The 17,614-nt window shown below is 40.3% G+C and overlaps 1 protein-coding gene across 1 annotated transcript in view; it reads left to right on the forward strand.

Moving 5' to 3' along the window:
* The window catches only part of vegfc (vascular endothelial growth factor c), a 62,003-nt gene that overhangs the window by 12,820 nt on the left and 31,569 nt on the right, over positions 1-17,614 (forward strand). The window contains exon 2 of the mRNA XM_053419460.1: positions 11,234-11,480. Within this exon, the coding sequence (XP_053275435.1) occupies positions 11,234-11,480 (247 nt within the window). The remainder of the gene's footprint in view (positions 1-11,233; positions 11,481-17,614) is intronic.

The following is a 17,614-nucleotide window of genomic DNA, read 5'->3' on the forward strand; positions in this document are numbered from 1 at the left end:
TCTTTGTTTGTTTGTTTTTAGAATTTTTGTATTTAGTATTTTTTATCTATTAATAAATAAAATTACGCTATTTCACAGTAAGATTGGGTTGAACTCTATAGGTCCATGTACTCTAGTAAAATATTTCACATTATATCGTTTTCTTGTTATTCATCTTACATCCAGTTGCCAGGTTGCCAGTTTAATACAACATCTTGTCATTTCAGTGATGTTGAGGTTTTGGCCTGATGCTTTATTTGCAATGAGAGGTTCCTGTATTTAGCTCAACCTCCTTTATATAAAAGGTAAGGACAATAATGATAAAAAACTATTTTCATTGAACACAAAAAAAAATTAAAATGCAGCACAAACCACAACCTGACCAGATATATAGTCAAGGTTATATAGTCAATCATCACCTCTCTCAACTTCAATAGGACTAGTGGCAGAAAAGGTCTCTAAACCTAGATTGATCTGTCCAAAAATCCAAGTGGATTCTCCCTACCCTGTCTAGTGCCCCTGAGCAAGGCACCTTACTCCCCCAACATCTGCTCCTCGTGCGCCGTACATGGCTGCTCACTGCTCTGTGTGTCCTTCACCAGATGGGTTAAAAGCAGAGGTTAAATTTCCCTACCTGCATGAGTGTGCCTGTGCATGTTTTTGGGACAAATAAATCTTAATCTTAAAAATCTTAATAAAAGGCATTATAAACTCATCATGGATTTAATACAGGAGCGTTGGATTAAATGCATTAGTTTAAGATGGGTGTACATAAACTGGTACCTCAGTTTATCTACCACTGGTTTAGAATCAGTTATTATAAATTCATGTCTTATTTGTCTTAAGAGTATTGGAATTTACAGAATACAGATCACAGATTACGTCATACGACCGTTGTGCCTTGGTGGAGGCATACGCTTCACACTGTCATTCTAGTCGCCATTGCTCTTCAATATTAATCCCCTTGTTTATAACTAACACAACCCTTTGATTCAATTTACACCTGGTATTAATATGTCACAATAAATTGTGATCTGATCCAGCTAATGTTGGCTCCAAAAAGCAAAAAATTACAACAAAAAACAGAACTAGGTAGCCATCTGAGAAACTGCAATATCGAGTTTCCTTGCTTTTAGTCTTATCTCCATCCATTAGTGTCTTGTATAATGTGAGGACTGTTGTTTGTGGATTGACAATGCAACTGCAATTAAAGGTATGTCTAACGTGGCCGCAATGTGTTTCTGACCATTTCTTGAGGTCGTTTTTCAATTAGATCAAAATCCGTCCTTAATGTATCTTGGCTGCATTTACACAAGCGGTGTCCAATTTAACCGCCATTGTATTGGATGAGCATTATAGGAGCATTAGCAAGTAAAAGGTACCTCCCTATCTAAAAACCATTAGACCTAGTAGTGATATGCTATCAACTGAACCTTGAATGTGTAGGGACAAGAACAACTAGAGCCAACCAGTAGTCTCTGTCAATCCTATTAACTGCTACATTTAGCAGCTACACTGTTGTGGCTCTTTGCAGCACTTTAAGATACTTTGTTAAATGTTTTGTGCTATTGTTGTTCTTGAGGACCATTGCACAGTAATTACACATCAGAACAAATATAGCCTGGAAATGTCCAATTTATTCCTCCCAGAGTTGTGTCCTGCTTGGTCAACATTTATTTTGAATGGCAATATGCAATCAGAGGTAACCAGAGCCTCTTGATTTGTGCTTCACCAACCAAATTACATATTATCTTCCATGAAAATGTAGTTAGTGACCAGAGCACTTCTCTAAATTTCAGCCGTTGTAATACTCTTCTGCTTTCAAGTTCAGGACATCTAATTATTTTTTCCAAAAACCTTGTTTAATTTATGGTTGTTGGGCCTAAAGGCAAGGTAGGAGAATAAAGTAAAGGGGTTTAATAGAAATTTAATTAGTAATGTAGTAACTAAAATGCACCCCCCTACTAAAACTTATTATATACAACTGTATATGTCAGTTGACATGAGCAATCCGAATGAGCCAGCATTGGTGTCCTTGATGTTTGGAGTTCATCGACTACTCATGTTAGGATTTAAAGGTTTATGGACACTGAGAGGGTGAGATCTACAATGTGGAAAGTCTAGGATATGCTTTAAGCCATGAGAATATGTTACTGTCGTAGTTGCGCAAGCTATCAGGCAAGTAAAATGACCCTGGAAATACAAAGGCATAATTACAGTGGTAAGAGATGAGAATGTTGGAATATCAAAAATGTTGTGTTGTAAAATTACAAAGGAAAATTCTGTTTAGCTTAAATAACAATAAAGTAACTTCAGCCAATGAAACCAAAATTCATTACATACATAGCTGCTTTCGAAAATGTCTGAGGTATGAAGCTGTAAATACCACAAGGGGTGCTGGGGGGTTGTATGAACTCTTAGTGTGTTCATGGTAAACACAATCCGATTTGAAGGCTGCATGATGAGGCTGACCCCATACACACTGCATAGAAACAAGTTGTTACTGGTGAAGCAGGTCATTTGTTACAAGGGGTGATAAGGGCTTGAACCACAGCTGTGCAAAGCCAATATCACTCCCTTGTTCATTCATTCACTACAGCCTAAAGGAAACACACTGTCAGCCGCATATAAATATTTCAGACTCTAATAATAAATTGTTCTGCCAGTGTTGCACATGTTTTATGCAAATTCGTTTAGACGAAGTAGCAGTAGAAAATGTTTTCTCCATTTGCGGAATATTTTAGCATTTCAACTGATAATGGTGAAGGATACATTTGACTGCAGTTTTGTATGCTGTGAGGCACACACCATATCAGGATGATTGCAATTACAGCAGTAATTAGTAGATACAGCATGAAGTTCACCCAAAAAACCTTTCAAATCATTGTTTTGTCTGTAGATCTACATTGCACTGTCACACCTTGTTAAGTGCTTTTACTTTAAACCGGTTTGGGAAGTGTTGTAAATACGTTTGTGACATAGACAGATAAACATTGTGGTTCACTGCAGAATAAACAGAGAAAATGGTCTTTCGCCTGAGTTTTAATGTTCATCTGTTGAATGTATGTCACAAACATAAATGGTTGCAACACTTTTTGAATGCGTTTCAAAATAAAAGCACTCCAGCATTTCTGTTGACCGAAGTCATATTTATGGCCATATTCTAGGCAAAGCCTATAAGTAAATACATTGTGCTGCAGTAGGAACTCCTCTGCAGAATATATTGTTAAGCTGAGAAGCTAAATATTGTGGATTAAAAAGATAAAGTTGCAGTTTTTTCATAGTTAATGATGAAATGAAATGACTGCCGGAATAGCAACACTGATCACCACATAATAATCAATAATTGTAGTACTAGTAAAATCTAGCTTCATAGCTGCGCGCATTCATTCATTCATTCAGCCCGAACTGACTCCACTTGCTCTCTTCGTCGCTCTCTCGTACTGACACGCACACACTGACACACACATCACACACATCACACACATGTGTAAACCCAGACTGAATTATTTATTGAATTATTGAAAAAGCATTTGTATCAAATCTAAACAATAGTGTCTGGGTGTTTTCTTTGGCGTTGTCCAGGCAAACCAGATGTTTGAGGTACTGAGAATTTATTTCTATAGGCTTTTTCAACATTATTATGGACAAAGCCAGTTCAGATGATTTGAGAAACAATTTAAGATAAGGAAAAGGACGAACAAAGCAAGAGTTGGAAGGTCTTCGACGCTGCTGTGACACCTGAGAAGACATTATGAATTTGTGCAAGAAGTCAACACTGTGAGATTGTGGATGTTTTGGAGGAGAGATGGGGTTTCCCTCAGAGTGGGGTAGCAATAGATGGCTCTCGTACCCCCATCGCTGCCTTCTTCACATATGCAAAGGATTACTTCAATTGCAAAGGAAGCCATTTCATTATCATCTCACCTGTTTCGGTGAGTAACATACACACATAAACAGAAATGTCTGAAATTGCATGTGTATCTGTTATGTAGGACAGACAGTAGACTTCTTGCTGCAAAATTCTGCAATGTTTGATCCAGCTGTCTCTCAAAGATGAGTCATGGTATTGCACTACAGTTGGTCTGCTTAACTGCTTGTAAAAGTGCCAAGAAGTTTAATCCTTGTTTTGTGAAAGGATTTTTTTTTCTTTTTCTATTTAAGGTATATGTGAAATTGAAAGTTTGCCGGTGGCCATCTTGCTGTTGAAAATCCTGTGTATCCTTCCTTGAGTTGGCTAATGAAGGGATACCCCAACAGTTAACATCTTACAGGGAGAGAAGAAATATTTCAACTGCAAACTTAGTTGTACACATATGATTGGAATGTGCCTCTGGACAGCTCAAGCGGAGATGTTTCTACTGAAGAAGATGGATGTCAGCATCTCAAGGGTCCACACCATTGTCAGCAGCTGCTCCTTCCTACACAATCGAGTCACAAGGGGATGGGCTTTGAAGGACTGGAGGGAGTAAGTGGATGAGCCAGTGGAACTGAGGGAGCCAGATATTCCAGAGCCTCTAGAGAGAGCAACAGAGGCACAGAATGTTGGACACTTACTCATTGAATATTCAATTTCAACACATGTACATGAAAAAGTGTTAATTGTTATAAAAGTGCAACTTTTTACTTGCTGCCATTGCTAATAATACGATTGTGATGTAATTTTAAAACAAGTGATAATAGCAAGGAGATTTGCTGTTAATTGTTGGTATGTATATAATGTGTTTGTCTTATGCTGGTGAGAATCTCCAGAAAGTTGTAGAAATGGATGGTTTTTTATAAACTAGTGCAATGTCCATTCAAAACATGCCTTTTATGCCCCTTTTTTTCTTTGCTCATGCAAAAAATTCACAATTGACATTGCAAAAGCCTGCCGAGAAATGGTTGCATCTTTGAGCAATGTTAGTCTCTTTATTAAGGTTCAAAAGCTCACACAATCATTTTAGGACATCAGTGGTCTTGGATTTTAGCTCAATAGTGTGACTTGAGATGATGATTTTCTTTGCATATTCAGTGACACTGCATCTTGGTGTCTAATTGGGACCTGAGGCCACTTACGGTCAAAAACACTTGTGAAACACACTGTGGTTCATGGGAAAATGCACATCCAAGTTTCCAGCTACTTGCAGTCAGAAACACTGGTTAAAGGCACTAAGAGAAAAAGGCTAATTTTGTCATTAGGCAAGTTAGGAAAGATTTTGTAGACCAACCAAAGCCCAAAAAAGCGTATAAGTAGATTTCTTTGAAACAACACCCATGGTTACAGCATTGAAGTGGAGGCTGGTGGTATTAAGTTATTTTGGCAAACTTTAACAATTAGATTTTCTATTTTAGAATTACATTGTAACTTATCCAATTATGTGTTACTCATTGCAGGGAGGGAAAACATCATTTTTTTAAGTTATCTTAGGTGGTAGAAAAGTTTAGTGTGACGATGAATAGCTCTTGAGATATGCGAGCCACATACAGTCTTATTAAAGGATAGATCTGTCATTTCGGAAGCTGTACTCATTTGTGTGTCCCTAACATTACTTGACCAGTCAACTATCCCCATTGTTTATCATATTAAAAAAATACCTGCATTACTGCAAAGGACATTATCCTATTTTTCTTCTACCTCTTTTGTTGGTTTATTGGCGGAAGCAAACAACTTCAAGGTGCATTAGCGCCATCTTCTGATGTACTTCCTCTTCTTTGTTCCGCCCACTGGTGGGTGACAACCAACATGTATCAGGCCTTGATTCCCACCTGGGAGGGTTATAAGTTGGTGAGCTGGAATGTGAGAGGTCTAGGCCATATAATGTTTTTTCCCACTTGAAAGCAGGTACTGTTCCTGCAAGAAACACATGTAAAACATAAATTCAAAGATAAATTAAAGGTAAGCTGTAGAGAACAGATACACCAGTCAGACTTCAGTGCCAAAAATATCCCCTTTTTTCATTCATCTACAATTTTCGACCCTGAAGGTTGTTATGTGATTGCCCCTTTAAACAATAAACCAATTACAATTATGAATGTCTATGGCCCTAACTTTGACAACCCACTTTTCTTTCTAAAAGTCTTTCATTCAATCCCAAATCTTTCTAGCAATATTGTTATTGGCGGAGATTTCATTTGTATAATCGACTCTCTCCTGGATAAAAAAGGTCCTAGATTCAACAATCAAATTCTAGCTTCGCCTGAAAACTGTCTATATGGAGGCTTTTACCTTTGACAGATGTCGATTATTCCTTTTTCTCTCCAGTCCACAAATGTTATTCCTGTATAGAATGCTTTATACTAGATTCCAAACTGATATCAGTAGCCGAGAAAATAGTGTAGCACCGCATCCAAATATCAGACCATACCGTACTATCGATAATGCTAAACTTAGGCTAACGGACATTTAAGAATAAGGAATTCAATATAGTTAAATGACTAATATTGAGCCTCATTCAATAATGTGTGCGCAGAAATGTTCTTATTCTCCACACAAAATAAGTGGGCGCCAGATCATGACACATGCACACCAGCCAATTCTGCTCTCACCACCTTGCGTATGTTTGTAAATCATAATCATTTTGAATTGACAGGCATGTGTCTGCTATCTGCAATTCGCAAGTCATGCCAGTATTTCTCCATATAAGGACATCCGTATCACACTGTATCATAAAGTGAGTGGTATGCTGTTCAGAGAAGAACAGCAGAAATTGAAATAATAGTTTCTGAGGTTGAAGCCACAATGCCAAACTTTTCCGTACCGTGTCCTCCAGAATGACCATGTCTAAAAAGATTATGCCTTGGCTGCAATTACTGAGGCAGTGAATGCTGTGTCCCCTGAGGTTCGGACGGTGGCACAAGTAAAAAACTGGTGTGACTGTCAGCAAGGACAGATTGAAAAAACTTTACCCACGGTTTTGTACTGCAGTAAAGTCAGCCGTCATGTGTGATAGCATGGTGAAGCTAGCCACTCCCTGGGATTTTCGTTGCAGGTCTATTTCGGCTTTTAGCGGTACAATTAGTTGGAGCAGCAAAAAATTACGAAAAAGGCAATTTTATTTTAGTTGTAGTCTCTCATTTGACATATGTTTCTCTTCATGATGTCTCTGACTATACCCACATCAAATTCCCTGTCTCTTTACTGCACAGAGAAAATGAAATTAATATAATATAATATATTCATGATGGCATATATATAGATACATAGACTTTCCCTAATTCATTTTTTAACAGCTTACAAATCCGTGGGCACAGATTCATAATCCGAGGGCACAGTTTACTTTTTTTTTTTTCCAATGTGCTGTGCTCACATTCTGCATCAGCTACAGGGACTGACCGAGATGCCAGACAGGAATTACATTTGCTGGGAAAATTTGCTGATATGATGATATGCTATTTAAGGAGACATAACTCCAGTTGCTGGCCCAATGTAAGCCCTGAATGGGATTAATATTGATACAATTAGTTAGTAGTGCCCCCACCCCCTTAAAGTGATAGTTCACCTAAAAACTGTCAGTCACTATCTACCCACCACTAGATTGGTGAAGAAACAGCTATTAGTGCTAATTTTGGCTATATAGCATTAGCAAAATCGCCTTCCAAGAAGGAGGGAAATGAGATGGAAGAGTTTCCATAATACCCTTTGACTGATGGCTTAGTTCCTGTGAGTCCCTAACTGTTTACTGTTGTGAGATATTAAAAAAATGGAACTGTTTTGGATTGTAAACATGCAGCATGCTGCGGTAACATCTGACAGTATAAACTGTGTGTATTTGGGTGTCAGGGCAGACACTCAATCAAACACTTGACTCTTACACAAACACACAGATTTGATGAATTTTTCACTCACACACAGGGAGAGAGAGGTAGGGAGAGGCTGAACACAAACCACTTACTCTTGGTGAGACCACCAAACTTGTGGTTTGTATGACAAAGAAAAGCTGTGGTTACTGACTAAATACACACAACGCATGTTGAGTATTCATGTGTATCAAGCCTGTGTCCACAGGGCTTTGGATTATTCACAATCAACATGATCTGTTTCTACAATACTCATTCTCAAAATTATTATTTTTGGAGATGAAAATAAACACATGTAAACACATTTTAGACTGGATAAATGAGAAGTTGAGGGAACAATACTGTATGCTTTTTAGCTACAAAGCACTTGATACAGCTGGCTTGTCTTATTAACTCTTGTTCTATGTCCTACAACACAAGGCCCCAACACACTTGAGAATCTAGATGTTGGCATCTGGTAAAATTAGAAAAGTGAATCTCTCTCAATCTTTTTAAAGCAATATTTTAGCAATCTCTATATGCTTTTATTGACTTGATGTCTTATATGATCTGTCTTACTGTTTTTTTTCCGTGTAAAAGGAGGTTTTAAAAGAATGAATGAAAATGTTTGAACATTTAACAGATATTTTAGAATAGGGACGTACGATTCTGTACCTTTTCCCACAGATTTGCAGATAAACTATGCAGTTTAAAATGTTTATTGTCTCAGGCTCTTATGTAATTCATTCGGGGAGTCAAAGGAAAGTAGACTACACACAGGACTCTGTTATTGTAGATATTTTAGGATATTTTTATGCCTCTGCACCTTCAACAGTCAAGGTTAAAGCCAATATGTTAGTCTCATTCTTGTTATGTGTTATCTCATGAATATCATGAGGGACTTTATTCAAATCTGACACAAATATTTACTTGGACTCAGACTCATACATAGTCTTGACTTGACCTTGGACTGTAAGTGTACTTAAATTAATTACAGGAGTATCTAATATATAGGCATGTTTGCCAGTTGTGTTTTGTTACATCAAACAGACATCAGACATCACATTTGTATTTTATTGATTTTTCTTTGCGGTGATCTATTAAGATCCACTGATCTTGTGTTTTCATTGTGGTCCTGATCCCCCATTTGTGATACTTGTTTAATAATGGGTATCTGCTGATACTGAATGTGATTCGCCTCTTTCACAGTATTTACCTAAATGCTGACTCATTGAAATATCATCTACAGCCTCACTTATTTTGGCTCATCTAACTTTCACAAACTGATTTGTTGATGTCAGACTCTGTAACTGTATTTGATCAACATCAGTGTAAAAGCTTAGATGTGTCTAAACGTTTTTGCATACACACTCAATTTTCCCTTAGATATGCAGTGCAATGCTATATTTTATATCCCAGCTCTTATAAAGGAGTGAAGTGATAAGTAGTCGTCTCCAATACTGACTAAGTTTCAGTTTGGACATACACACATGCTTTAGAAAAGTAGTGTATAGCCCCTGCACGGCATGAACACATAAAACTACCTGAAGACTTAAGTTTGGCAACCATATTAAGATCTTTTGGTTTCTCTGCCAGTTTCACCAGTATTGACATTGAAAAATTTGAAAGAAAGGGCAAAATGGTGAATATGGTCACTCCAGTGATGAAGTGATGATCTCATGTGAGTCCATTGAGTCCACGGTCAGGTTTGTATTGCCTGGTTTGGTCATTAAAGCAGGAAGCTGTACTTCCTCTGTCAGGTGACAGTAGAGTCTTATTTAGACCTGTTGTTTGATTCAGCTTCTTTGAACTGATGTGATGGCAGAGGAAAGGCCCTTTCTCACATGAAGGGAAAGAGTGTGCATACGTGTGTATGTGTGTGTGTTTATGTGTGTGAAAACTAGCACACAAACTGTTAAAACAATAAATCAGAGACAAACATATTTTGGGTTATTTTGGAGTGATGTGTTTTGTGTTGTGTTTGTTCTCTATAGTGACTCTAAACAGTGACGGATTCCCATAAAACAAAATGAACTGCTTCAATCTGTCTGTTTGGCTCTAATACAAAGCTCTGTCAGTGTGTGTGTGTGTGTGTGTGTGTGTGTGTGTTTTGTGTGTGAGTGTGTGTGTGAGAAAGAGAGAGAAACGGCCTTGCTTGCACCTAACAGTCATTGTTTCAGTCAGACTGTGTGGACATTATTATAAATAGTACAATGTATATCTAATTGTATTGAAGGACAGGAAGTGAGATAACATTCACATACACTGACTATACATTTGTAAAAGCAGAAGAATGAGGTGAACTCTATGCTGATTAAAAACCTGAACAATAAAGCAGCTGTCCTCCTTCTGCAGAGGTAGTTATGACCACACTCATTTACTGAGTGAGAATGTACATTTTGGCCATCCTTGTTGCATGAAAAATGGAGGGGGGTCTACACTTATAGCAGCATAACTACAGAATGGTTCAGGACTCATCTGATCCACCCCTAACTGTAGACTTTATAAAAAAACTAAAATATTCGGGATCGCAATTGTCTCACAGCCCCACTCAGCCTGTACCAGTCCGGCCTCCCAGTGGAGTAAAGTCTACGTTACTCCATATTGATACTCCATATTGATACTCCGTATTGATGTGAAACTCTGTACTGTAACTCAGGACGTTACTCCTACATTGGTCGACTGTTCTGCTAAAACTTGAACAAACATGAGGATGGTGTAACTTACCGTTCAGCCAATCAGAGGAGGGGCTCAAGAGGCAGGTGAAAACAGCATGTTCTGTTTGCAGCTCCAGAGAGAGGCAGGACAGACGACATGGAAATACACATTGCATCAGTTTTTTTGACTTGTAACCACTGATATATCATCTTAGGGGGAACAATACCTCAAATTACATCCCAGAAAGGTTTAAAATATGGGCCCTTTAAGTTCATCCTTAAATGTAGAGATGATGTCTGCCTCCTGTCCCCAGAGTGGGAGCTGGTTTCACAGGAGAGGAGCCTGGTAGCTGAAGACTCTACCTACCATTCTACTCTTACAGACTTACTAATTGTAAGTCGCTTTGGACAAAAGCGTCAGCCAAATTATATGTAATGTAATGCTCTGTTATGCTGCTTTTCGAGCAGTGCTGGTTAATAATAAAATAATATAGGATGGTTTTTAAACGAAACAGGAAATTACCAGTGGGATCATGTAGCACAGGGCTTTCCCAGACAGTTCACTTGGTACACAGCTCCTTTTGACACTTCAGACTACAGAGCTTGTGTGAAAAAGAGAGGTAGGTCAGCTGAAAAATAATTGGCAGGCTATCTGATTCTTGGGATTCTTGAATCAATATAATACAGATATGTTATCCACTTGTTAAGAGGTAGGCAATGTCTGTGTGAATAGGTGAATGGAAACATTTCCTTGCCCAGTCAGAGTCTATTATTCAGATTGTATCGTAATTTGTATTAACAGCACTATTTTTAATGAGGTTGTGGCTTGTCTCTTCTAGGACTTTCCACCGAAGCCAGACATGGAGGAGATGCTGCGTTCAGCCTCCAATGTCGATGAGCTGATGAGTCTCATCTACCCTTCATACTGGGCGGCTCTGAAGTGCAGATCCAAGCTCTCTGCTGCTGCTGCTGCCTCTTCCACCTCCAAACTCTCTCAGCGGCCGCAGCCTCGCCAACTGAGGCCACCGGCTGATACAGAAGAGCCAACATTTGCTGCTGTCTACCTCAACTTGGATGTCTTGAAAAGTAGGTTTAAACTTTGTTTCATATTGTTTTTGAAATAATATGAAGAAAGACTTGATAGATATGGCAGACTTTGTGACTAATGAAGTGTTTTTTGAGATAGTACTGTTGGCTTTGTTGTCATAAAATGTCTGCACCAGTTACAGCCCTATAGAAACAAAAGCATTATATTTTCTTGTAAATTCACAGAGAAAATGGATGTTGTTATCAAAGATAAATCCTGTTGTTGTATTGCCTCTTAAAGGGTTAGTTCACCAAAAAAATTTAATTCACTCATCATCTACTCACCACTAGACCAATGGAGGGGTGGGGGAAGTGTTTAAGTCAACAAAACACTTCTGGAGTCTCATAAGTAAACTTTGTTGCAGCAAAATCCAATACAGTTTGTGAATCACAACCGCTTCTTCAGATGTAATAAAACAGAAAACACAGAAAATACCTCTGTAGTGCTCCATGGTGTCATCCAAGTGTCCCCAAGCCCTGACATTCATATTCGACTCGAAACATGGTAATTTAAACAGTGTTTTAAGCCTAGGAGTCTGGAAATGGCGATGCTAGTGGACTAAGAAATCCGATGGTGTGACAGAGGGTCTGTGAATGCACCTGGTAGGAAGATATCAGAGGACATTTAGGCTAAAAACACAGTGTAAATTACCTCTTTTCAAGTAGAATATGACACTTGGATGACACGACACAAGCAGTATGGAGGCATGTTAAGTTTTTCTGTACATCCACCTCTGAAGAGGACACCATTGAATTCAATTGTATTGGATTCTGCTGCTATACGGCGTGTCGTGCTCTAACACCGTAGTGCAGGTAGGCATATCTCCAAACAGACAGGGGAACTCGGAGATAAGGCAGAGTAGGTCAGCTTCCTGCTCCCTGCTTAAATGATGCATTAAGGATGGAAGTTTCACCAACATCTATGAATTGGACAACCGAGGGGTCTGTTACTGGCCATTGCACAAACTCAGGCCATCCTCATTACTCACTGCATTAGGGCTCACAGCTACTGACACCGCAGCCGCAACGGGGGCTACAAGAGGCGCACTGCGTGTCTCCGACTGGACGTCACCTCTAATGTAATAGTTTTTCAACATATTTATATGACACACTCTGGTTTTCCGTCTTCTATCAGGAGTCCGGACCACATAGTCAGTGGCACTCAACATCCTGTCAATAGTGTAAGGTCCTGAAAATCGAGCACTCATTGAATTACCTAGAATGGGCAGTAACACTAAAACCAAGTCACCTGGCTGTAGAGAACGTGGAAGTGCTTTTTTTATCAAACTGCCACATCATACCCTGTTGTGCAACAGAGAGACTCTTCCTAGCGATAGGGCACGCCTTGTGCAGTCGTTCTCGGAAGCAACTCACGTAGGTCAGCACGTTTTGATGGTTGGACGAACTCTCGCCAGTTAGCTGATCCTTTAACACTCTCAAAGGGCCTCTCACTGTGTGACCAAATACCAGCTCTGCTGGACTGAAACCTAGTGACTCTTGCACTATTTCCCTAACTTCAAATAGAGCCAAAGGAACACCTTCATCCCATTCCCTACCGCTCTCCATGATATATTTGCGCAACACTGACTTAAACGTCTGATGCCATCTTTCGAGTGCCCCCTGTGACTCCGGGTGATAAGCACTCGAGATCCTGTGTGATATCAACAGGGATGTTAGCACCTGTTTGAAAATACCCCAAAGGAAGTTGGTACCTTGATCGGTTTGCACGATCTAAGGGAGGCCGAAAGTAGAAAAGAACTTGATCAGGGCCCTTACTAGTGACTGAGCTGTTATACTCCTAAGAGGGATAGCTTCAGGTTACCGGGTAGCTACACACATAAATGTTAACAGGAACTGGTTATCGGATTTCGTTTTTGGCAGAAGGCCAACACAATCAACCAATACGTGCTCAAACGGTTCCTCTCTAGCCGGGACCGGTGAGGAGGCGCAGGCTTAATAACCTGATTAGGCTTCCCCGTGATCTGACATACATGGCAAGTACGGCAAAACAAAGACACATCTCTCTTCAAACCTGGCCAGAAGAACTGTCGCAACACTCGGTCATAGGTTTTCGTAATACCTAGATGACCAGACCAGAGATGTTCATGAGCCAGAGATAAAACGGACTGTCGGTACGGTGTAGGCACAACAATTTGAAAGACATTACTCCACTCATTATCAAAATCTGCGCGAGATTTCCATCTCCGCATCAGATCATTTTCCATAAAATAATCCATTTCTTTATTTTTAGCGCTCTCTGGAGCAAGAGCCGCAGCAAAACACTTTGATAAAGTAACGTCCTCCTTCTGAGCTGCAATAAGACTACTTTAAATCATAGGCCACCTATTTGTCTCTGTAGTGGGAGTATCGCCCTGAACCTTAAGATGGACACTCGGCTCAGCAGTAGACTGAATAATCACAGGTGGGGAAACAGTGTATGAAACAGGGTATCCGACAAATCAACTGCTTCACCCAAACTACGTGCTTGAGCACGGGTGACCACACACACAGGGAACACTTCAGGGAAGTCCTGAGCCAACCCATCAGGCTGCAAAATCTCAGTTCTTTCTAGGACTTCTAAAACTGGTGTAACTTTGCCACCAGCAATGTCATTCCCTAGCAGAAATGTGACGCCTCTAACGGGCAAAGACGGGCGCACGCGCACTTTAAACACTCCATTGGCTAGGTCACAGGATAAGTGTATCTGATGAAGAGGCACAAACACAAACCCCATTTCAATGCCTTTCACAAGCATACTGGAGCCACTTAAAGTGTCATTTCAAAATGGTAACACGTCTTACAATATAAAAGACTGTGCTGCGCCAGTATCTCTTAGAATGCGCACTGGACACTGATTCAAATCAAATCCAAATCAAATCAAAGTTTATTGTCACATGCACCAATGACAGCGTCAGCGGAGCAGTGAAATTCCTGTGACATGGCAGGCAACATCTATGCAGTATATGACTTTACAAAATAGAAAAATATCATACTATACAAAATGTAACATATAACAGCGTAACATATAACAGTCAAATGAAGCAGTTATTTAAAGGGGAAGGTTTGATTGGAGATCTGGACCAGGTGTGATGATTTTTTTATTGGAACCAGGTGAGATGAGCGGCCATGATGCTTCTTCCTCTGTTGCCACTTCACTGACGCGTCTTTCCCGAGAGCTCCCCCTTCCGGTCCCTGCAGGCATCACCAGTCAACCAGGAGAAGGAGACAAAAAAACATCAGAGGGGCGCTAGTGAACACCAGAAGGAGTAGACGTGTTTTTCTTGAGATCCTCTCCATGCTATAAAATAATTCTGTATTTAATTTAAAATTCACCAGCTTACCCGACCTGTTTTTGATTCAATCAACTACTAAAAGCGGGGAGATGCGAAAAGCGAAGACTGAACGTGGAAAACCTCATGATAAAAGCCCAATCAAGACTAAAACTCAGCCCTCGCCTGAGCTGGGGGTAGCACTAGCACCTGTCATGACGGACCATGAGGCTAGCAAGGACACTGATGATGGGTCGAGCAGCATTCTTCTGGCAATAGCATGAACAAAACAATGACTGATCGATTTGACACATTAGAAGCAACCCTGGCATCCACTCAAGCGTCTTTGGTGAGTCTTGGAAACCGTATGAATGAAATCGAGGAAGCTAATTCCAGCTACGACCTCCGCCTCTCACAAGTTGAACAAGCCTGTATTAAAATGCAAACGGAAAACCATGCACTCCACTCAAAAGTGATTGACCTGGAAGCTCACTCTAGGAGTCAGAATATTAAAATTGTTTGCCTACCTGAAAAGATCGAGAAAAATCGCTCTGTTGAGTTTCTGGAGAAGTTTATCCCTGAACTGCTGGGTGCTAGCAATTTTCCCGGCCGGGTTGTTGTGGATCGAGCACACCGTCTAGGGAAGCCGTCTGCGGTAGAGGATGCGAGACCGCGCGCAATGATAGCCAGGATTCACCACTTCCAAATCAAGGAGAAGATACTACAGCTTTCTCGCTGTATGGAAAGTTTTCTCACTTTATTTGGGAATGTGGGGCGGGGGGAGGGGGGGCAAGTTCTTAAGTGTGTTTTTTGTGTTGTTCTCTTTTATGCGGTTATCAGTGTGTTTCAAGGGCGTCATATGTTCACATCACTGTACTTAGATATGCATCCTAGTCTTTCTTTAAGAGGTGGTGGCATTACTTTAACTAATTGGAATGTCCGTGGATTAGGGCATGCAATTAAAAGGGCAAAAGTATTCTCTCATTTGAAGTCCTTAGCTGCAGACATTATATTCCTACAGGAAACTCATATTAAGCCCACTAGAGCAAAGTTGCTTAGATGCATCTGGGTCAATCAAATATTCCAGTCTACATTCTCCAGTATTTCGATTAGTAAAACTATCCCATTTAGACATGTTTCCACCACGTGTGACCCAAATGGCAGATATATTGTAGTGACGGGCCACATTTATTCACACCATGTCACAATTTTAAATGTGTATCATTATTTAGCAATGCAGTTAATTAAGACTATACATTCATTCATGTGATGCTTGATGTTATAAGTGAACATATTGTACAGGGAAGAAAAAACATGAACGAGGTATATGTTGAGTCAAAGGTTTATTTACATACAGCACACATATTGTACAAACACAACTAGCCTAGCCAGTGAAAAACTCAGGTGAAGCTTGAAATGTCTCTTTGCAGCCTCTGGGTCATATGTTCTTTGTGGGACTCTGTCCGAATCTGCCCCAGTGTGTAGACATCTGTGATGTGTAGACGTCTGTGGTGTGTAGCTGTGAGATCCAGTGTAGCCTCTAGTCTTATTTGAAGTGTGGCACACAGGTCGGTGAGCTCCTGGCTGAGGAAGGATGGATCCATGTCGTATGTCCCGCTTCAATCAGCTGTAAACACAATCAATGACAACATACACCTACACCTGTATCTGAAAAATGATTAAATGAATCTAACCTTACCCTCTTTCTTCTCTGCCGAATCGTGAACTCCTCAATGCTGATGCAAGGTCCGTATGGATGAACTGGAAGCTCCTTCATACTGGATCATAGTGGGTCTTAGTAAGTCATAGTACAGGCAGCTGGAAAACAACATGAGTAACATGAGTTTATTATTAATAAACGTAAATAGCCTCGCTGCATCATCGTTGGAAGATCCACAGCAAAATTTCTAAAAAAATCCTAAACAGATACTTTCGTACAATGGCGTCGTTTTCCCACACTGCAAATGCGGACTTTCAGCGAGTCTCGGCGTAATGTGCAGTGACTGTGTCATTGTGTGCCGGAATCAGGCTGTGAAAACACAACGATGAAAAAGATCAGATAAAGTAAAGCTGGAGGATGTATTTTAAACAGCACAGCTCTTCTTTAATCATACCCTCGCTCCGCCGGCCGTTTTCATCAGAGCTGTGAAGAGACAGAGAGCTTCCTACAAACATTAAACATTTAACATGTCAACACAACATTTAAGAAGTTTTGGGAGGACATGTCAAGACATGAACCACATGACGGCTAAAATAAAAAAGTTTAAATGCCGCTGTCCCACTGTATATTTAAACTTTTGATTAAACTTTGGTCCACCTTTAGAGCACTAGTCTACAAACTTTTGTTGAGTTTGAGCAGCAGTGAACAGCATCCAGCACAGCTGAAGAGTCGCTCGCAGGCGGCCGAGGCATGTAGGCCAGTAGGCTATTGAGTTTCAGGCAGTGTTGTGCATGAACGAACACGTTCATTTTTATGAGAACGTTGAACGCCAGGAGTGAAGCTTGCATAGAGCGCCCAATGTGCTAGGGCCGGCCCTGTGAAGCGCAGTGATTCTCAAACTGTGTGGTGCTTCTCACCGATGTGGCGCAGAGGCATAAAAGGTGGGGCGCGCGACCGGGAGGGGAAGATGCAAGGCGGAACTAATATTATAGCCTAACTAATGTGTTGACATCTCTTTAACGGTGGGGCAGTTAACAAATCGCTCTTTCGCCGTAGCCAGGGGTCGGCAACCCGTGGCTGGCTCTTCAGCCGCGGGTAGATCTTCAGCAGAGGTGTAAAGTAACGAATTACATTTACTCACGTTACTGTAATTGAGTAGTTTTTTTGTGTACTTTGTAATTTTTTGAGTAGTTCTTGAAATGGGT

The sequence above is a fragment of the Pleuronectes platessa genome, chromosome 3 (genome assembly GCF_947347685.1).
Source record: "Pleuronectes platessa chromosome 3, fPlePla1.1, whole genome shotgun sequence".
Lineage (NCBI taxonomy): Eukaryota > Metazoa > Chordata > Actinopteri > Pleuronectiformes > Pleuronectidae > Pleuronectes > Pleuronectes platessa.